This window comes from Girardinichthys multiradiatus, chromosome 17 (genome assembly GCF_021462225.1).
Source record: "Girardinichthys multiradiatus isolate DD_20200921_A chromosome 17, DD_fGirMul_XY1, whole genome shotgun sequence".
Taxonomy (NCBI): domain Eukaryota; kingdom Metazoa; phylum Chordata; class Actinopteri; order Cyprinodontiformes; family Goodeidae; genus Girardinichthys; species Girardinichthys multiradiatus.
Window position 1 is genome coordinate 2,768,364 of NC_061809.1, and position 23,481 is coordinate 2,791,844.

A 23,481-nucleotide genomic window follows, 5' to 3' on the forward strand; every position below is an offset into this window, starting at 1 on the left:
CAATCGAACAATGAAAAGAACCAAATATTAGAGTGCACAGAAATGACCCTGAAAAACTTCAAGATTTGAAGATCATTTGTGCAGAAGAATGGATCAAAATCACAAACTAGTAGAAACTATTATGTTTCCCCATAAAGGAGGTGTTTTTGTCCAACACTAACTCTCTGTGTTCTTATACTATTATATGTAAGCTAATTTGTGGACTAATATGTGTTGATTTTTATATGCATTGATTAACTTTGTTGTTACAGACATATGGTTTACATTTTATGTCAATAGCCCCGTTATAATTATATTTACTGAGAAAAGCATTGCTGTGTTTAATACTTATTTCCCCTGCTGTATGCAGGATGAGGTGGGACAGGGAGTCTACTACTACAGTTAGGGAGGAAAATGGTAAAACCAATGCACTAAAATGAAACACCAACAATAAGACTCTACTTTAAATATACATTTAAAAAAGGCAAATGGTAAAAAAAGGGAGAAAGAAACAAGGAATCCACACAAATGCAGTGCAGGGACTCCAGTGCAGCTGGTTAACAAGGCAAGCAACAAATGGATGGATTAGTGAAAGAGGGAACCAAATGAATTATGTCATAAATGGGAGTGGACACATGCAATTGGAATGGCAAATTATGATATGGGTGGGCAGTGCAAGCCCCTTCCTCTCTGTTCAATTATGCAATGCCGGTGGATGGTAAGGAGGCATGGATGCCATCTTTGAGTTGGCAATTGCTTGTCAGCCAGTTGGTCGCTACAGTTCTTGCTCAGGATTTGTGAGGGCAAATGACAAGATAGTGTGAGGACCGGAGGGGGAGATTAGGTAAGGATTGCTTAATCTAAGATCAGGCTGCAATTGAGATGTCTGTTTAGCCACAGATTCTAACAAAAGGCCCCTAAACCCCCGAACCCAGAGTTATGTCCTCTAATGTAGTGAGAAATAGTCCTCCTTTTACCCCTAAATTGGTTTTCACATGGTTGTTCAGACAAGACAGGCAATCAGGTACTATCACCAAGAAGCAGGAAGACAAAAGAGGGAGCACAGGGACAGCATCTACGCAGAAAGGGTAAAATAGGGTTGGGTGTAAAGGTGTGTCCAAAGAGCTGAGGGGTCCTTGGGACTACAGAGAGGCTCTCCTTTCATCACAATATGTAGAAAGAGATCGGGAGATAGAGACACAGGGAGAAATGATAGACATCAAACACTGGGAGTCAGAAGAAGGTTTCCTGTGCTCTTTCTTTTTCCATTCTGTAGTCTTTCCTTGATGTGGCGATCCACTTCCTTAAAGAAGCTGAAAAGAAAAAAGGTTAGCTGCACATAAAGCCTACTGCTGCTGCTCAGCCCCAGTTGCAGTGGTGAAGGCCAGAAAAAAACAGTGTACATAAAGTGGGCATAAAGACAAAGGGATGTCCTTTTGATTTCCTGTGTATGGGTGGTCAATTTCCATTTTGTAGTGCACATGATCTCAGGTGTGTTTTTTTGTTAAGCATCAGGTGTAAATGTTCTTCTTTGACTTGACCTTAAGAAACATTTCAATCAGACAACATACAGTGCCTTCCAAAAGTATTTATGATCCTTCTACTTTTTCACATTTTGTCATATTGTTACCACAAACATTAATGAATTTATTGGAATTTATGGGACAGCCCAACACAAAGGAGAGCATAATTATTGAAATCTGACATTTGCATTTTAGAACTACCTTCAATACAGTTACACTAGACTGCAGGGAGAAGAGGTTGGAGGGAAAGGAAGACGGCGATATTTCTATTTGATATTTGTTGTAGGTTGTCTTTGATTGAGGTAGCACCAGCGGTCAGAGCATCTGTCACCCTGAACAATCACAGATCACTTAAAGCTTAATTTAGAAATTGATAAAAATCGAACGGTGTGATTTGTGGTGTTTGTATAGTTGGACAACCAAGTCTTTGGGTTTGCATTTGACCCATACTCTTTCCATATTCACATAATTGTCATGATTTGTGGGTGTTTTGAGGTTCTTCTTCTTATTATTATTATTATTATTATTGTTATTATTGATAGGTTTTGAATCACGCTTCTGTTATTTTCCTGGTCATGCATTTAGTTTTTGTCTTCTAGTTCATGTCTTGTCAAGTTAGGTTTTTTGGATCTGGTTATGCTTTAGGTTCATGGTTTACTAGTTATGTTTAAGTTTGTATTCAAGAGTCTCTGTTTTGCTCCAGCCAGGTTTTGTTCTCTCCTGTCTTCAATCATCTTTTCTAATTTCCCCTCGGGGATCAATAAAGTATCTTTGAATTTGAATTGAATTGAATTCGGTTCACCTGCACTTAGCATTCAGTCTCCTCAATTCACCTGGTTCTTGCTCCATATATACACATCTGTTCTGGTCATTCCTCGCAGAAACATTAAGGATTATGCCATGCCTGTCTTGCCTGCCTGTTCACTGTTTTGTTCCTGCCTCCTCTAGTGAGTGAGTTTTAGTTTTTTCCAAGATTAAATATTTACTTACCATCATGCGGCCTGCTTGTCGGCATTCCGGGGTCCTCCGCTACACAAACCGGGACAATAATAGGTTGAACATTGCCCTTAAGATGTTCTTTTCTAACCTTAACCTGCCTTAAACGTCTCCCCAGCCTCTCAATGACCTGTGTCCTGTTTTCTTTGGTCTTCATTATGCTGTTTGTTAACTAATGTTCTCCAGCAAACCTCCTAGGGCTTCCCAGATCAGCTAGATGTATTATTATCATGGTTGAGCAAGACTGAAAAAGCATAATGTTTTTTAAAGCATTTTGTTTCAGCTGTGGCTGGTTAAAAGTGTTGGTATCCACTGTCCTGATTACTCAACACTCCAAAATCAACATAAAGGGTCCCATTGGATGCACCACGTGAAAAAAACGCAAGAAAAAAATAATTACATTCTAAATGAAAGAACACTTTATTCTAACTTCTAGTTTTAGTAAAACAATAGCCAGGCTATATTCTTTTTGTAAATAAAGTTAATACTAGAACCACCAGTGAGTCATATTTATCCCATATGCATTATTAGCCTTCTTTAACTGCCAAATTAAATTCTGTCTTGTACATAACAGATATGATTATAATAATAATGTAAAAATATAGAATAAACCAGAGCTTAATTGATTAGCAACATTTTTACGTTTTTCATTTCTTGTCTTTATACAGGTAATATTTGGAGTAATGGGTTAAGGTTAACAGATATGAAGCATAGCGTGCAAATTCTAGTTTTGAAATAATGTTATCTTAGAGTGATAATGTGGTGCTTCCTTAGTTTTAATACTGCTGCTGACTGTGTTTTCAACAATAGCAAAGGCGGTGGAAGGAGTGCTACAAGCATGTTCTTAACCAGCCACCATGACCTTCATGAAGAAGGCAGTCTGAGGACTTGGGGAAAGGCCAGTCTATAACCATGACAGAGGTCACCAAGTTCATTGAAAAGCTCCCTAGTGGCAGCGCATAAGCAGAGGTTGAGATGCAATCTAAAAAATTGAAGGATTCGGGCATTATGGGGTTGGCATTTTTGGCACACTTCAAAGCCACATGAAGGACCAGCACAACACCCTCAGACCAGAGATTTTCATTCATAAGTAATTTTTCAAAGTCAAGTCTCAAGTAGCCTAAAACTGAAATAAAAATGTTCTCATCAAATCCACAAAATCTACATCACTTATAACACTAAATCATTGAAGGTTAGGATTCCAAACCTGTTTGTCCTCAGCAGTAAATTACAACATGAACATTTAATAATGGGTTGCATGGTGGCGCAGTTGGTAGCACTGTTGCCTTGCAGCAAGAAGGTCCTGGGTTCAATTCCTGGCCTGGGGTCTTTCTGCATGGAGTTTGCATGTTCTCCCCGTGCATGTATAGGTTCTCACCGGGTACTCCAGCTTCCTCCCACAGTCCAAAGACATGTCTGTTAGGTTAATTGGTAACTCTAAATTGCCTTTAGGTGTGTGAATGAGTGTGTGCATGGTTGTTTGTGTGTTGCCCTGCGATGGACTGGCGACCTGTCCAGGGTGTACCTCGTCTCTCGCCCATAGACTACTGGAGATAGAGACCAGCTACCCCGCAACCCACTATGGAATAAGTGGTAGAAAATGACTGACTGACATTTAATAATTATCTTTTAATATTTTAGCATTTATTAACATTTATTTCATAATTATTTAACATTTCATTTACTAGCAAGAAATCTGCTAAAAACTGCTTTGTATTATTTTCAAATTTGGTCAAATTTACACTATTATAATATAAATAGCTATTTATGCTCTAAAAAAAATAATAGATTGCAAAAAGAGCTTAAAACCTGTTAATGTTGAATTTCTGAATAAATCAGACAAAGTGCTATTCTGTCTTTGTGATGACTAACTTGTGGGTATCTTCAGGCCATGACTTCCCTGGAACACTGGAGCAGTTTGTAGCCTGGTGTGAAATTGCTGGGATGAGAGTCAGTTCCTCTAAGTCTGAGGACATGGTTCTGATGGATGGATGGATGGAAATATTTCCTAACACCAAGTGTTTAAGCTTTCTTTCTGCCACCTGTCCAGCAGATGATGGAGGGGGAGTGCTGCATTACTTGATGCCTCATTCATACACAAACTGTGTTTTAACATATCTTTACTTAGTGTAGAATATTCAAGGCCAGGTTTGACTTGTCCACATTGTGGCATTTCTATTTGTCTAATTATAAGGAGGTCATGATGACAAAAAACTTTGAAAATGCAATTATTTTCCCCTTTTGACACTTAAGACTTCCCAAATCTTAAACTTTGTTTAAAGCAATTCAAATTAAACATAGAATAATCCAATTCAGGTTAGTCAGTCTGAATATTTTAGATTTTGAAGTAAAAATGATTAAATGTAGATCACACATAAAAAAACTGCGAAACAGTCTTTTAACACCTATAGGTAGCTAAAAACCAGTTGCTAACTTAGCATTAACAGCTAAGAGTTTGCTAGTTTCATTATTCTCAGTTTTTTCAAAGCATTTGTATATCATGTAATTTCATCACTCTTTCTTTGTCTACTAAGAGGTCAAAATGCTGTTATACACCAACACTGCTTTATTTATCAACTCAGTCTACGCAAGAGGCCAGAGAACTATTTCCTTTCATACTTCAAATTAAGAGACTCAAAAATAGAGTGTTGACTTAAAACACACACCATCAGATTTAGGTATCACAGTAATAGCACAGATTTTGCCAGACAAAGTTACAAAGCTTGGCAAAACAAAACTTACTTTCATGAGAAATATTGCAGCATTTTAATATCTTGAGATATCATCACACCCCTAGCATTAATTGTTTTGTGGGCTTGTGTGTTTTTTGATTCAATAGAAATTCTCCTTAATACATACAGTAACTATCCCTGATACAAGTCCTCTATTTTCCTTTTTCAACTACTGAAATATTGACACAAAGGTATCAACAAGACAATTCACCAATAATTGTACATTTAATGATTGTACAATGTTTTTATAAAAGAAAAAACATGTTTCTTACTTTTTTTATGTGCTTTTGTAGTAGCTAACACAACATTTTATTGGAGGGTTTTTGGAAAAACATGAGTCCACGTGTACTTTTCTTTCACTGACCAATTCATTTTCTCCTTGTAATTATTTTTACTGTTAGCAGATGCAGTCTCCTTCAAAGTTTTCTTTTTCATTTTTAAGGCTGCACTAGCAGGAGCTAAAAATGATCTATTTTGGTGGTTCCAGTATTAAGAACTTTTGGAAAGTTGAAATAAATCTCTGAAAGTAAAAAATATATAATTCTGATAATGATAAAAACTATATAATGGTTGTATGTATCAGACCATAAAATGTACTCAGGCCTTTACTTGATTCTAAAAATACTTCAGTCTTTCCTCAGGTGAACCAGATAATACAATAGATTCTACACTAAATATTTACTAAACAAAAACTAACCCAAAATGGAAAAGTTGTGTGTGAGAGAAAACTAAGTACACCTTTCTGCTTACCCAAGAGCACTTGATCAACATCAGCAAGTGTGACCAGAGTGGGAAGAAAATAAGAAAAACTATTGTTGCTGCCCAACATTCTAGGAAGGAGTAAAAGGCAATTTCTAAGCAACTGGATGTTTATTATCTACAGGGAGAAAAAATATTCACAATTTGAAAACATTTAAGGCAGCTGCTACAATCTTAACAGGATGATACAGCAAATTCACTCTAAGGTCAGACTATGCAAAGTTGAACTGCAAACAATACTTAGAGGTTTAGGTCAGCCTTTACATGTCTCAATTAGCAATGTTAAATGTTCAAGCTAATCTCAGTAGAATAAAAAGAAGAGTACATCAGTACTGCTTGTTGGAGAGGATTGCACACACAAGACCCTTCTCTCTAAAAGAATATGGCAGCATGACTTAGGTTGGCAAAGTTCTATATGAATGGATACCAGGACTTCTGGAGCAATGTCCTTTGACAGGCGAGTGGATTTGCTTTACCATAAGGCAAAGCACCATGTTTGGTGAAAACAAAACACAGCATATAAGAACAAACACCTCATATTCTCAAGCATGGTGGACAATGGAAAACACAGCAGTGAATCTTCAACAGAATGTCTGAAGACAAAACAATCAAGGTATTGTAATGGCTCATTCAAAGATCAAAGCTCAACATTTACTGTGCCCACAAAAGAGCTTTAAAGAGATGTTTTCAAACTTCAAAAAATGAAGCAATGTTGAATGAAATAACAGTTGGCCTAAATCCCTTCATAGTCATGTAAGAGACAATTTAAGTAAATGTTGTTAAAGGTGGCTCTATAAACTCTTGAATCTTTGGGTGTACTTATTTTTTTACACTTAGCATTTCCATTTTGGATTTATCTTTGCTCAGCAAATAATTTTTATGAAGACATGAGTGTGACAGAAGAAAACAACAGATTTTCGAATATATGTTTTACCTTAAGATTATAAAATAGATGACTGCTCCATTAATCCCCCACAATTTTCAAGAATCTGATGCCAAAACACCAGAAGTACAACCACTTACTGGCACTGCAAACACCAACCCATATCAGCAGGAAGGAGTTGATGAAAGAGACAGAACATTCTCACTTACCTGGAACATCTGATTCATCTTCAACCAATTAAAAAGGCAAAATAAAAAGTATTATTCTTGAACTAAAAGTTAGTATACGGAGGATACTTAGTGAGGAACACTTGGACAAATTAACTTCTTGAAGATGACTGTGATTATTCAAGTTTTATGTCTGATTTTGCTACCCACAATCAAATGGTACAATTAAATATAGTATGTCAACACAAATCATTTAAGGGATAGTTCTGACTTTTGAAAACTGGGGTCTATGAAGAGGTTATGAGCAAGACGTCAACCTAAGCAGATCAACCAGCTTAGCATCTTTACTTTTACTAATTAGCTTCATGCAGAAGCTGAAGCTAACAAATGGCATTAAATACAGCCAAACAGCAGTTTCCTATGTAAATAACCTTTGTCTATAACATACTATGCAAATATAAAGTCAGTATTCTCAGGAGCTTCTATGAAATGATCAGGACTGGAGTTTTTTTAAGAGGATAGAAATTTTGGTCTCAGGCCATTATGACAAGTCATTAGCTTTAGCTTTAGCTTTCAGGCAAAAGATTGATTAAAATCTTTAACACACAAGGTGTAGACACAGCCTTTTAATGTTATCTGTATCTATCTGTTTGTTATATCTCTTGTTTTTCGTTCTGACTAGTATACCTCAAACATACAGAGCATGTTTGATGTGTAGTTATGTAAGATGTGATGGCTCAGTTTTGTTTTCTTAGTTTGACTGAGTAGTTGTGTCTTCATGCTTGTGGTACTAAAGGAAACCAGCCAAACTTTTTACTCATCTTTAACCTTTGAGTGAAACCTTAAAGTGTAAGATCCATAGAAAAGTTTACATTTGTCTCATAATGTAAGCTCACCCCCTAGCTGAGTATCTATAAGCTCTATAGGTTCTATAGGTCGTAGGCCTGACTGGGTCTTAGAAGACTGAAAAAGTTAAATATTGTAGTCCCATCGTCTGGTCTCACATCTCATGGTCGCTGTGAGTCTGATGTTGGATGCACGAAATAAGTTGCACTGAGTGGCAGAATGGAAGAATATCCCTCTACTGACAGTTTTAAAAGACACAACGTACATGAAAAATAGATCAAATCAGTCTTTACTAGGTGTGTCATGAGAAAAAGTCCTGCTATCACAAAACGCCATGATATTTCTCATCAAAGTGATGTCTGTCCCACAAAGGCTATCCAGTTTCTGTAAGCATCTTTTTGATCTGGTGATGTAACTTTAAGCTATTATTATTGACATCAGATATAAAGGTGAGTGTTTTCAGTTTTACACTGCGTATGTATAGAATGTTAGAGCCTTTCATTTTAAAATCAGACAGGAAGTAGTTTTAGTATTTACCCTTTGAGGTGACAGTATTGTTTCATTTTGTTAGCTGGAGATCCTGTAAAGTAGGTAAAATATATATTTACGTTTAGCTATATATTAGGGCCTGGACCTTAACGTCATATTAACTAATTACATAATAAATACCATTATTCATTTCATCACGCCTTTCTCATTTCCCCTCATTTCCTGACATATATGTAACACTGATGAGCACACTATTTGAATTAAAAAACTATTTGTTTAATTGCAAGACCTAAAGTAGTTATATTTTGTGTAGTATATACATAGTTACTTTAAAGTAACCATTTAATTTTACCAACATGTAATTTCTGACTGGATGTAAAATTAACATTTAACAGTGATCCAGGGACGTATGCCAGGATCCTGTTTGTAGACTTCAGCTCGGCCTTCAACACCATCATACCAGACATCCTCCACCAGAAGCTCACACAGCTCAACGTCCCAGCCTCCAGCTGTCAGTGGATCAACAGCTTCCTGACAGACCGACAGCAGCAGGTGAGACTGGGGAGCATCTTCTCCCGATCCAGATCAATAAGTACTGGTGCCCCCCAGGGGTGTGTTCTATCCCCGCTCCTCTTCTCTCTGTACACAAATGACTGCACCTCATCGGACTGGTCCGTGAAACTCAAGTTTGCAGACGACACCACTGTCATTGGACTGATCCAGGACGGTGATGAGTCTGCATACAGACAGCAGGTGGATCGGCTGGTACACTGGTGTTGTCAGAACTACCTTGAACTGAACCCACTCAAGACTGGGGAAATGGCGGTGGACGTTCGGAGAGCACCACCCCCATACACCCCCCTCACCATGCTCAACAACACTGTATCGGCCGTGGACCACTTCAGGTTCTTAGGAACCACCATCTCTGAGGACCTGAGATGGTCTTCACACATAGACACTGTTTGAAAGAAGGCCCAGCAGAGACTGTACTTCCTGAGGCAACTCAAGAAGTTCAACCTTCCACAGGAGCTGTTGGTCATCTTATACACTGCCATAATTCAGTCTGTCCTGTCTTCATCCATCTCAGTGTGGTTTGGCTCATCCACAAAACAGGACAGGTCCAGACTGCAACGAATAATCAGGACTGCAGAGAGAATAATCAGGGCTGACCTTCCCTACATCCAGGACTTATACAGGTCAAGGGTCAGGAAAAGAGCTGCTAAAATCTCTGCAGACCCCACACACCCTGCACACAAACTGTTCAGAGCTTTACCTTCAAGCCGTCGCTATAGAGCACTGTTTACTAAAACCAGCCGCCACAAAAACAGTTTCTTCCCCAGGCTGTTTCTCTATTGAACATTCAATAGAGTACAGAACAACAGCATACAGATGTTGCAAATGCACCTTTTCTATTAGATATGCGTATATTGTACATTGTAAATTGTAAATTTGTATATTCTGTAATGCAAAAACAAAACAAAAGAGCAAAGTGTACCGGAGTCAAATTCCTTGTTTGTATGCACGAACTTGGCAATAAAGCTGATTCTGATTCTGGTCCAGTCAAAGTAATGACCTGGAGCTAATGATTAGATAAATCATCAAAATACTTTTAGAAACATAAAAAAGCTGGTCAGTAATTGGAAGAAGAACTCATTTGCTGTAGTGTCATAATTGTTTGAGAATGGTATAAACAATTTTGCAATGCCACTTTTAATCGTACTCGTACTCGTCGTCTTCCGCTTATCCGGGACCGGGTCGCGGGGGCAGCAGACTCAGCAGAGACGCCCAGACATCCCTCTCCCCAGACACCTCCTCCAGCTCTTCTGGGGGAGCCCAAGGTGTTCCCAGGCCAGCCGAGAGACATAGTCCCTCCAGCGTGTCCTGGGCCGTCCCCTGGGCCTCCTCTCGGTGGGACGTGCCTGGAACACCTCCCGAGGAAGGCGTCCAGGAGGCATCCGGTATAGATGCCCGAGCCACCTCAACTGGCTCCTCTCAATGTGGAGGAGCAGTGGCTCTACTCGGAGCCCCTCCCGGATGGCCGAGCTCCTCACCCTATCTCTAAGGGAGTGCCCGGCCACCCTACGGAGGAAGCTCACTTTTAATATAATTTGAAATAAAAGATGATAAAATATTTGTTCTTTCTTAAAATTGATACTCCTCCTACATTAATTTTATTATCCTCTATGAGATGTCTGTTTTAGTTCCTATAAGAAACAAACTTCTTGGTTGAATGAAAATAATTTTATTCTAAATCTGCCATAGATCTGTCTACTGTAGATAGCAGAAAGGGATCATAACCTTTTCAAGGAACCCCAATTTTAAATATGAGAACTATCCCTCTAGAAAACAAAGTGTTTTAAACCCACATAAAGCAACCCCACTTATGAGACCAGTTTTACTGAGGAAATATGTGAGCAGCAAGCTATACAAGTGACTCAACAATGTTCGAAGTTGAATAAATAAAAGTTCAGGTCAAAGGTTTAAAAAAAAGAAACATAGCAGACATGTGCCCAACAATTACAAAGCAATATTTTTGGATAAAAAAACAAACTAATAAAATGAATGTTCATTATTTTGTCATGTAAAACCAAAGCAACACAGGTTGCGCAAGGTGGGATTCACACCAAACAGCACTAAGTACTACTGCTTAACAACAGTAGTACTGTCCGGGAGTATGTTTCATCTGTGCGTTTATTACAGTGTCAATTGATGACATTCAGTTAATAAGTAAGGGAAGAAGCTGCTGTTCAGAATAATATACCTGATTGCTGGTTCTCTTTGCTTGTACTGTGGAAATTGTGTTAAAAACTGAAATGCTATGGGGCCAGGGTGATGTGAAAACCTTTGTGGAATTGAATGGTGATCTGCCTCTTTAACGTCATGAGTCTGCATAATTTGAGAGGCCATTACGGCTATCACTTACCGATGCAGGTCTTGCTGTCTGAATGCAGGGCGTACTTTTGGTGGCAGCCACAAACTGGCCCTGTGTCCGTGTCTTCACATATGTGCTGGCAGCCTCCATTTCCATAGTTACAAGTCACTAAAGGAAAGGAAAATTAAAATGTTACTTTTTGCCCTGAGTATGTGAAAAAAAAGATTGATAGATCATATTTATTTTGGATATATGTGCTGTCAGGCATAAACCTTGTATTTGCATTTTTAGTAATTTTGGTTTTCTTATGAAAATCAACTCTGCTGATCAAATCTGTCTGGGGTTTCATTGACACATTTTCTTTTCTTTTTGTTTTTTTAACATGTCCTGTCCAGCAGAGTAGCACTCATAATTGTTGTCTGAGTGCCAAGAAGAAGCCCAACAGATTTACTTTCACAAGTAGAGCATTACGGCATTACGGCATTATAATGCTCGGCTTGATATATATATATATACACCCAGGTCCAGGTACTGATACCCCAAAGGGGCAACCACCCCCCCGGACGCAGGTGGTCCTCTTCATTCCGGGGTGGAGCCAGGCAGACTGGCCCAGACCAACCCAGACTAGTGCCCGAACCTAAACAACCCCGGGCCAAACCCTAAGCCCCTGCTCTGACCCCAGCCAGCCCATGAGAGAGATACAATACAAATACATGTCCCAAGAACCAGGAGGAAGCAGGGCACCAAAGACCAGTCACCCCCACCAACCCCAAACCCCAACCCCGGTTGCTGCACCCACTCCCACATGACATACACCTGCCACACTGAGCAGGCCGGCCAGCCCCTCCACCAAAGTGAAGCCATACCCCAATCACTGCCGCACACTGAGATGGCGAACAGCGAATGGGGGGTGTGGAAAGACCCCAAGCCTACCTCAGCCAGCTCAGATGTGGTGTTGATGCATATAGTTGTAGAGTGCACTAAAGAAAAACAAGTGGGGGAGAGGGTCTGCCACACATCCTCACTCAGAACCCTCAATGTCTACATACGACAGACAGGCAGTGGGCCTCGAGAACCAACTGAAAACCGGGACCAACACTCCCAGGCCCCCTGGAACCACCCAACCCCTCAAACCCCGATCCCCAGCCCTGACACTTAGTCCCCCAACTGAAGCAGCCACCGACCCGCAACAAAGAAGAACCAGCCAGAAGCGTACAGACCAACAGCATGGCCCCACTCTAAAAAAAAAGAGCAGACCAGCTGGCCCAGTGCAACAAGAATACGCCACACAAAGGAGGGCACATGACCAACATGCCGAACCCAAGGCGCAGAGCCAACAGAGCACCCAGTCCACAATGCCCCCCAGGCCCAGCCCCAGATCGCAGCCACAATCAGGAAAGCAGAGCAACAAAACACGCCCCACACCAACACTGAGGCGGCCCATAAGCCACTTCCGAACCCAAAATGGCAGGCCACCCAAATGCAAAGCCCCAGCCAGCATAGGCACATGCACCCCTCCATAGACAAACAAACTGAAACCACCAGCACCAGCTAGGCAGCCAAGCAGATTCCGTGACGCACCAGCAACACAACACATCCTTCCATACATCCGCAGGAACACAGTGAAAACCACCAACCCAAGCACACACCACCCACCCAGGAACCACCCAGCAGACAAGCAAACCCCACCCCAGTACAAGACCGAAAAGCCCGATGCAACCGCTGAGCCCAGCAACGCCAGCCCCACAGTACCCACACACAACGACCAGAGCTGCACCACACAGGACCACCACCCCACCATCGCAGCATGCCACACAGCAAAGAGCACCCAAAGCAAAAGCAGTGCACAGAACATCCTGAACATCCTTTGACCTGTATAGTGTACTCTATTGTATTAATTGTAAACTGGGGTTACTAGTCATTTTAAAAGTTGTTAAACATATCTGAGACAAGAAGGTTTGGTCAAGTTGACTGATAAATCCACCTCCCATTTTGTAATAGGAAGGGATGATTATTGACAGTGTTCTGTATATTTGAAACAGTAATTTGGGGGGGGGGTTGAGATTAAGGAACTCTAACACATTTAATGGCGTTTGTAACCCAACATTATTGAGCCTACATTTATTTTTTATTATAGATTTAATTTGTTGATATTATAAACATTTATTCTTGTCCATCCCATATTGTATAATTAATCTGTTAAATAGGATGAACTGAATTCCTTCAAATATATTTTCCTGGTATTCAATTCCTTTACTCCTCAAATCTGGAAAGTTTATCATATTATTTGTTTGTAGGATGTCGGTGTTGTTTCAAATAGATGTACATCTACATGGGATTAGTGAAGACCCTGTCATTTTTAGATACTCCCATCATGCTGTCAAAGAGGAGCCGAGGAGCTCATTGACATATTTTCAAACAGTATGAATTTCCATTTCGGATGAAGATTTTCTTTTCCATTTCCTGAAAGGTTCTGATTGTAGAGATACAAGGTTTCTGTCTTACATGAGCAATATTATAAGGGAAAATTATAAGAGAGTTTTTTAAAACAAAACAAAAGATCTCATTTTTATATATCATAATAGAATATATTATACAAAGAGGCCAAAGAAGGCAGTTTGCACGCATGAAGGCATTTAAATGTAAAGGTCCTGAAATAGGGAGCACATGAACAGGCAGAATACAGATTGAGAGAGGAAGAAAAATGAGAAAGTATTTAATGAAAAAAATAAAGTGAGAACCAACAAGTTTCAGGAAGTTTCAAGTTCTATTGAAACCACATTTAAATATAAACATATTAAATAAACTAAAATCAGCCATGAGAAGCCAGAGGACATCAATGAGTAATTAAGTGAAATGTGCATTTCTTGGTTGGTTAAACTCCAGATGTGTCTATTCACCTTTACTTTCATTATGCATTCTTGGACACCTTCAAAAACTGTGTTGCAGTAGCTGAAGTGATAGAAAGCCACAATGTATTATGTCAGCCATTGAGAATTAGGTGATATGTAAAGTACAAATGGACAAAAATTAAGACAAAAAAACAATGGTAATGGTTTTGATAAAGGTTTATTAAAGCCTTTGTCAAGGAGATGGTAGAAGATTGAATGAATAAAGTAATCTCAATCATTCAACTCGCCAATCATAATAACTTTACTTTGGATGGACTGATTGACTTAAGGTGACATACAGATTAGTTTTAGAGCTTTAAATCAGTCATGTGGCTATGTCTTAGAAAGAGCTCTAATGTGATATGAGGCTGTTCAGTTGTCTGGGTTACGTTTGTTTTGAAGATTCTGTGTAATTTATCTGTTTAAATATGAGCAGCGAGGGAGTTTCACTCACAGGCCAAAAACATGCATGATTGAATGACTTGAGAAATATCCGTGGCTATTTGCCTTGTGATGTACTGGTGACCTGTCAAGATGTGCTTTGGTTTTTCCTCATTGATTGTAAAATGCTCTAAGTTTATCTTCAGACTTGATTTGGATTTAACCCAAAATTAGTTCAGACTCGAAATTGACTTGCTCCTTAAAGAGTTCAGACTTGACTTGGGCTTGCTTCTCAGACTTGTCTTGAGCTTGAAAATAATGATTCCTGAACATCACCGGTATCATTGGTATGTGAGAACATACCATGAGAACATGGGAGAACAGTGGTATCAGCACAAGCATTAGGGTGCCCACGGAGAAGACAGATGTTTGCACTTTTTTTGCCACTTAAAAAAACAAATAATTGGGTACAATCCAAATTGAAAAACAGTAACATCCTAAACTGAACACACTGTACATTGTGAAGGATTTTGCTGGATCAAGAAGGGTTTTCAGTAAAAGGTGTTATGATACTTAATTGCTACAATTTAGACAACTTTGAAAAATGTCAGTACAGTATCAAAATACAACCATAAACCTTAGTGCATTTTGCAAGGTTGTTTTTGATATACTGAAAGAAAATAGTACATAATTGTGAAGTGGTACTTTTTAAAAACTTTAAAGGGTATATATGCATTTGTATTCAGCCCCATTTACTCTAATATCTAAAATAATCCAGTGGGACCATTTGCTTTCATAAATTCACCTGTTTGTCATTTAATCTCAGTATAAGTGCAGCTGTTCTGGAAAGATGGGGTTTGTTAGAGAATATTTGTGAACAAACAGCCTGATGAAGACCAACAAACACAGCAGGAAGGCAATAGATAAAGTTTAACATGACCATCTACCTCAAATGACAGGCCAGGCAAGGAGATCAAGATCACTCTGAAGGAGCTGCAGGGATCCTCAGATCAGGTGGGAGAATAAGCTGATGGGACAACTAGTAGTTAGGGACTCTACAAATCTAGTCTTTATGATAGAGGGATAAGAAGGAACCCATTGTAGTCACAAATACAACTGAAACCACCACAAAGCAATCCAAGATGATGTGTGTATACCACTAGGATCTGTTGAAGCATATTCCACATATACAAAGGATTGTATTGGAAGCTCCTTTGCTGCAAATTGGTGGTCAGAGTTACAGTGCCTTGCAAACATACGCGGCCCCCTTGAACTGGTCAACCTCTTGCCACATTTCAGGCTTTAAACATAAAGACATAAAATTCTAATTTTTTTGTGAAGAATCAACAACAAGTGGGACACAATCGTGAAGTGGAATAAAATTTATTGGAAGTGTCAAACTTTTTTAACCAATAAAAAACTGAAAAGTGGGGCGTGCAATATTATTCGGCCCCTTTACTTTCAGTGCAGCAAACTCACTCCAGAAGTTCAGTGAGGATCTCTGAATGATCCAATGTTGCCCCAAATGACTGATGATGATAAATAGAATCCACCTGTGTGTAATCAAGTCTCCGTATAAATGCACCTGCTCTGTGATAGTCTCAGGGTTCTGTTCAAAGTGCAGAGAGCATCATGAAGACCAAGGAACACACAAGGCAGGTCCGAGATACTGTTGTGGAGAAGTTTAAAGCCGGATTTGGATACAAAAAGATTTCCCAAGCTTCAAACATCCCAAGGAGCACCGTGCAAGCAATCATATTGAAATGGAAGGAGTATCTGACCACTGCAAATCTACCAAGACCCGGCCGTCTCTCTAAACTCTCATCTCGAACAAGGAGAAGACTGATCAGAGATGCAGCCAAGAGGCCCATGATCACTCTGGATGAACTGCAGAGATCTACAGCTGAGGTGGGAGAGTCTGTCCATAGGACAACAATCAGTCGTACACTGCACAAATCTGGCCTTTATGGAAGAGTGGCAAGAAGAAAGCCATTTCTCAAAGATATCCATAAAAAGTCTCGATTAAAGTTTGCCACAAGCCATCTGGGAGACACACCAAACATGTGGAAGAAGGTGCTCTGGTCAGATGAAACCAAAATCAAACTGTTTGGTCACAATGCAAAACGATGTGTTTGGCGTAAAAGCAACACAGCTCATCACCCTGAACACACCATCCCCACTGTCAAACATGGTGGTGGCAGCATCATGGTTTGGGCCTGCTTTTCGTCAGCAGGGACAGGGAAGATGGTCAAAATTGATGGGAAGATGGATGGGGCCAAATACAGAACCATTCTGGAAGAAAACCTGTTGGAGTCTGCAAGAGACCTGAGACTGGGACAGAGATTTATCTTCCAACAAGACAATGATCCAAAACATAAAGCCAAATCTACAATGGAATGGTTCACAAATAAACGTATCCAGGTGTTGGAATGGCCAAGTCAAAGTCCAGACCTGAATCCAATCGAGAATCTGTGGAAAGAGCTGAAGACTGCTGTTCATGAACGCTCTCCATCCAACCTCACTGAGCACCAGCTGTTTTGCAAAGAAGAATGGGCAAGAATTTCAGTCTCTCGATGTGCAAAACTGATAGAGACATACCCCAAGCGACTTGCAGCTGTAATTGCAGCAAAGGTTGGCGCTACAAAGTATTAACGCAAGGGAGCCGAATAATATTACACACCCCACTTTTCAGTTTTTTATTTGTTAAAAAAGTTTGACACATCCAATAAATTTCATTCCACTTCACGATTGTGTCCCACTTGTTGTTAATTCTTCACAAAAAATTTGAATTTTATATCTTTATGTTTGAAGCCTGAAATGTGGCAAGAGGTTGAGCAGTTCAAGGAGGCCGAGTACTTTCGCGAGGCACTGTATGTCCAGTTTTACCTTACATTGCGTATTTGCATACTAAATACCTAAAGATGCATCCACAATATGTGTGAAATTCAACTTAACAAGTTCTGTTTTTATAACTATGAATACATTCAGTCAATTAAGGGTAGAGGTCCCATTTAATGTTTACCACAAACAATGTAGGGAGCACAACAAACACGCCAAAGAAGGTGCTCTGGTTAGAAGAGACAAAACCTGAACTTTTTGGGCAATATTAAACAAAGCTGTGTGACAGAAAACTCCACATCACCCTGAACCTACCATACCCACAATAAAACATGGTGGCGGCAACGTCATGCAGTGGACATGCCTTTTTTTTAGCAGCAATCAGGAAGCTGTTTAGGGTTAATGTAAAGATAAACTCTAGGTTCATCTCTAACTCTAAGATCAAAGTTGAGTTGAGAGACAGTGGACAGAGATAGCTTCATAAGCAGATGTTTGGGCATACAATAAATGTCTTTTTTTACTTGTTTCCCTGTATCATTTATTGCTAATTATTACGAAAGTGGAGAACACAATATAGCTTTACTGAGGCTTCTACAGTGTTCACACTGTGTCTGTGAAAGGAGAACAAGATATGATGCCAAATAAAGTGTAATTAAAACCCTCCTTTTTCCCCCTCAATAACAGCGACCCTGCATTCCATGGCTGCACACACTGAATGAAAAATGAGAAAAAGCAACTGAGCTGTAAAGAGTTATGAATTGCTGCTACTGAATCTTTCAGCACCTTCAGTTTGGGTTGATATGCTCAAATGGTTTTGGAATTACATGTCCATCCTCATATTTTACCACTGAAGGCCTACTGGAAGCTATTCATCGTGGCTGATACGGATGTTTATTACAGGAGCAGCTTAATCTTTTCTACCCCTACGCAAATGCAAGAAAAACAAGCCTATAAAGAAAACTCTTAAAAGCTTAGTGCTTTGTTGAAATGAAAACAAAATGGAGAGTAAACTGAATGTAAATCTCTACTGTAGGATTTTTGGATATTCATTTCACAAAAAACATCAAAGATTTGAAAAAAATAGCAATCATTGGCTGCTTTGTTAGGTACATCCTGCTAGTTCCGAGCTGGACCCCCTTTTGCCTTCAGATCTACTATAATTGTACGAAGCATAGATTTAAGAAGGTGTCCGAAACATTCATTTAGAACTTTCATTTTTGCATCGCAAAACTGTTATAGATTTCTCAGCTGCACATCTATGATGCAAATCTGTGGTTCTATCACATCCCAGTGGTGCCCTATGGTATTGAGACCTGGTTACTGTTGAGGCCATTATAATTATATAATAACTTGAGATGTTTGATACAATGCTGAATCCTGCTGGAAGTAGCCATCAGAACACAGGTACACTATGGTCATAATGGGATACGCATGGTCAGCAACAACACTCTGGAAGGCTGTTATATTTAAACAATGCTCAGTTTGTACCAAGGGGAGTCAATAAAATATTACAACAAGCAGTCTAAACTATTGATGAAGCCAAGACAAATCTATGCTGTGCTTTATTCCAAATTCTAACCCTACTATCAAGATGTTGCAGATGAAGTCAAGACTCATCAGACAAGACGTTTCCAATCTGCTTTTGTACATTTTTGGTGAGTCCATGTAAATTGTAGCCTAAGTTTCCTGTTCTTAGCTGTAAAAGTGGTATCTGGTTTGGTCTTCTGCAGCTGTAGCCCATCTGCTTCAAGACATGTTGTGGTTTCAGAAATGATATTCCTCATACCTTCGTTGTGTCAAGTGGACATTTGAGCCAATCTTGCCTTTATATTATCTTGATCCAGTCAGCCCAATTTTCCTATGACTTCTGTCACTGATTGCTTTCTGCCAATCAGTTATGTGTACCAGCACAATAAGGTCTGCAAGCACCCTCTTTTACCTGGAGACCCATTTGCATGTTTTAGCACAAATAAAAAAAACAAAAGCAACTTATAGAGTTTCTGTGTATTTGTTTTCTTCCAAATCCGACAGAATGTGCCAATAATTACAAGAAAATTGTATGAAATGACTTAGGTATGTTTTACAAGGTCATTATGTTCTGCTGCTAAAAAAAACCATTTTAATCTCTCATCTTTAGCGTGGAGTGGACATGAGGATCAGATGTTGGGATCAGATGTGATACATACATGTACAGTCTTTCTGGTTTTTGGCCAACTCAAAACCGGGTCGGCATTCGCATGACACCCCGCTTTTGAAGGGAGCTTCTCTGCAGATGTGAGCACAGCCATGGTCTTTGTTCATGCAGTTCATTCCATCTGTTTAAAGGAAGGGGACAATGAGACATGCAGTTTATTCAGTGACATTTTAAAATTCATCTGTGAGTCACATTGAAAGGTGAAATTAAAATGTCCAAACCTGATTTGATTTTTCTTAAAAATAAAAGCAAAGAAAGTAGTCACAGATAAGTACATAGATCAGATCAGAGATGTATGCTTTTTTCTACGTTTCCTGTCCTGCAGAGTAGCGTTTAGAATTGTTGTGTGCCAAGAAGAAGCCCAACAGATTTACTTTCACAAGTGGAGCATTACAGCTAGGCGCTATAATGCTCCGCTTGATATCAAAAAAAACTTTTTTAGAAACTGCTTTAGTGGTAACTGTGGCTCAATAAAGAACATCTGTTATCTGTATCTGTTAACACCTGAATCCAAACACCTGTGGGTTTAAGTGTGAGTGCGCCTGTGTATTTAAGGTTTCTCCATGAAAATATTCAATAACGAGTGTGAGGAGCTATAGACCTGCCCCCTAGGACCAAAGACAGACATGGAGGAGATCTGAGCCACAGAAATCTAAAGGCCCCCATATCACAGGAACCCTGGAAGGACCCCCACTGGGACTACCGCAGCCCCTCAGAGAAGAGCAGAGGAGAGCCCCAGGAGAACTACCCAGCAGCCACAGTGGAGAAGTCCCAGGGAACTGCAGAGACAAGCCCACAGGCCCCATCGGCATCCACCTATGCCGAAGCAGATCCAGCCATGGACCCAGAGACCCAAGAGCACCCAGCACCCAGAAAACCACCAATACAGCAGTGGACAGCAGTGGACAAAGATGCCAGCCACCAGTAGGGAGTGTGGCGGGGAGGAAATAGGGTTCACATTTGACGGGGGGCCTGAGATGATCCAGGAGAGAGAGCAACCCAAGATCCAATCTGACACAAAAACAGGCACACACAGTCACAATCACAGACATGTTTGCCTTCACCGGAATGCAAAGGTGAGTATTTGACAAACTCAGAAGTATTAAAACAAACTAATGACTTCAACGGTAACCAGGTTCTGATTTTAAACATTAATGTTAGATGGGTACAAAAGACATCCAACTCGAGTCTTTGCAGAAAGCTCTGTATTTAAGGAGCAGATAATCTGATTAATTAGAGCAAATACTGATCCAAAGGAGGAATTGAGCTCAGAAATACTTTCCTAAAAACAGCACAGCACAGATCTACAAATACTACCTGCAGCTTCTTAGAAAATGTAAATGGTTGAATCAGGGGTCATGTAACTGAATGTTTTCCATTTTTGACTGTTTTTTAAAACTGACTGAAAAGTCTGAATGCCAACTTTCAATTTGACAGATTGCAATTTACACCCCTGACCACTTGGTGGCGAGTTAGCATATTAATTAGCTGCTCACTTGATGCAAAACATCATTGGCTTCACTCTGAAAAATGTCACGCACGGAAAAATGTGTTGCGACATGTAAAACAGCCAATACGAGAGACGGATTTGTCCGAGGATATTTTTTTCATGTTTTAAGTGCAATGTCATTGTTTATAAGTAGTTACTGGGACCACAGTCAGTGTTTTTTGTCACGGCAGAGAAAATAGTAGAGAAAATAGTACATGCATTCATCTGGTTGATGTGGATTTTCTGTTCACCTTTTTCGAACTGAATATGAATTAAATTGAATACAAATCGTATGTCCAATTGCATTTATATTAGTGATTGTCTTCTTTCAGTGGACAACCTGTTATTTAAACTTATGCAGATGATGTTGTTGATGATGTTCTCGATACATTTTTCATTAATATCACATTTTTAAAGATATACCCTGTTCACCTGGTAATGTTATTTAAAGTATGAGAACGTTAACCTAATTTATGGGATCCTACGTGTCTTGCACCGTCTCCTTTGTGTTACTTAGTTTTGTGCCTATCCAGCTGTGAATAGAACTATAAGATGAGTTACCAGAGGCTGTAGAGTCCCACTCAAAAGGCCAACCTTTAGTCAAACAATTTTTTTCTCCTAAAGAGTCACATTAGTGTGGTCCGATACCACAGAAGTCTGATTTCAGACCAAAGCAAGGAAGTCTTCTGTTAGTTCCAGTGTGATTGTTTGGTGGTGGCGAGACTGACATACAAAAGGTAGTTTATGTGGACTTCATCCCTGTATTTTCCTCTCCAAACATTTCCTGTAAAGTTAGGTCAGGTATTCTTAACTCTATATTATGTGTAAAGCCTTTGTGCTTAAATTTCAGAGAGACATAGGCAACTTATAATAAAGTTGGACCTCTAATCAAATAAAAGTACCCTAAATGTTCATATTCCACTTACCTTGGAAGTTGTCTTTAAGTAGTGTAATTTTATGATTTATGGCATGTTCTTTTTGTTTCATTACTTAATTAATTATTAACATAGATTAGTGTGTTGAATTATGAATATATTATTTAATATTTAATATGAATACTGTAATATTTGGGGCTGCATGGTGGCACACTGTTGCCTTGCAGCAAGAAGGTCCTGGGTTCGATTCCCGGCTGGGGGTCTTTCTGCATGGAGTTTGCATGTTCTCTCCGTGCATGCATGGGTTCTCACTGGGTACTCCGGCTTCCTCCCACAGTCCAAAGACATGCCTGTTAGGTTAATTGGTCACTCTAGATTGCCCTTAGGTGTATGAATGAGTGTGTGCTTGGTTGTTTGTGTGATGCCCTGCGATGGACTGGCGACCTGTCCAGGGTGTACCCCGCCTCTCGCCCATAGACTGCTGGAGAAAGGCACCAGCTTCCCCACAACCCACTATGGAATGAGCGGTAGAAAATGACTGACTGACTTTAATATTTTATTAAATAATATTTCGATCTGTTAAGGGTTGTCCTGTGAATACCAGCCCAATAAGGCTGTGGTATTAGGACAAAATTAGAAGGGATGAGCCAAGCTCTGAAATTATTGAACAGCAAAACACATGGAATGAATTCACACAATTTCAATCAACAAACTCTTTACTATGCTAAAACAATCCAACTAAACTACCAAGCAGAATGAAAGAATAAGGAAGACTAATGGGCTATGTACAATATCAACAAGTTGATTAAAGATGATTGAACATTATGACCAAAAGAGTAATGCGACATTACCATGCAATGTTTATGTTTGAGAACCAAGGATTATCTTGAAGAATCTGGAAATGAAGTTAAGTTAGTCTTGGAACCAACTTAGGCAATAATTGGCATACCTTTAGACAACCATTCACAATGCAATATCAGATAAAATATTATTTTTATAAAATAATATTGTAAAGAATGATTTGCTGAATAAAACAAACCTTCTGGATGACCCATTCTCAGCTGTGTTTAATTAGCTGCTTTTATTTATTAAAATAATATTTAAAGAAATGTTATTTTGAATAAGAACCAACTCTTTGAGGCTTTTTGGGCTTAATTATGTTACTTAGTAATCAAGTTTAGTAAAATATTATTTAGGGAAATATTATTTTACTAGATTGAAAACTAACAACCTTCCTGGGTAAATGATCTTTAGCAGGCAAGTACGTGTTCTTAGCTGTTAGTAGTTAAAGCTAACAAAAGAAGCTTATAGCGTATCATCAGAATCAAACACACACCTTTAAAATACCGTTAATAAAAGGGTTAAAATGCATAAGCGCGGACGGCGTGTTATGGTCGATCTTCTGTGTTTAAAATCACCTTTAAATAAAATTTGTCTTAACTTAAAAAAAAAAAACACCGAACACACAAACTCACCACATGTGCTGAGCAGATAATCTGCTAGCACTAAGATGGCTGAGTTTTCAACATGAACAAAACCAAACATCATAAAACAAAAAATTTTTAGA

At 39.3% G+C, this 23,481-nt stretch overlaps 1 protein-coding gene across 1 annotated transcript in view; it reads right to left on the reverse strand.

The window, feature by feature from the left end:
• scube1 (signal peptide, CUB domain, EGF-like 1) overlaps nt 1-23,481 on the reverse strand; it is a 181,560-nt gene that overhangs the window by 64,428 nt on the left and 93,651 nt on the right. Inside the window, exons 5-6 of the mRNA XM_047389326.1 lie at nt 19,543-19,671; nt 11,298-11,414 (exon numbers count right to left, since the gene is read on the reverse strand). Of these exons, the coding sequence (XP_047245282.1) occupies nt 11,298-11,414; nt 19,543-19,671 (246 nt within the window). The remainder of the gene's footprint in view (nt 1-11,297; nt 11,415-19,542; nt 19,672-23,481) is intronic.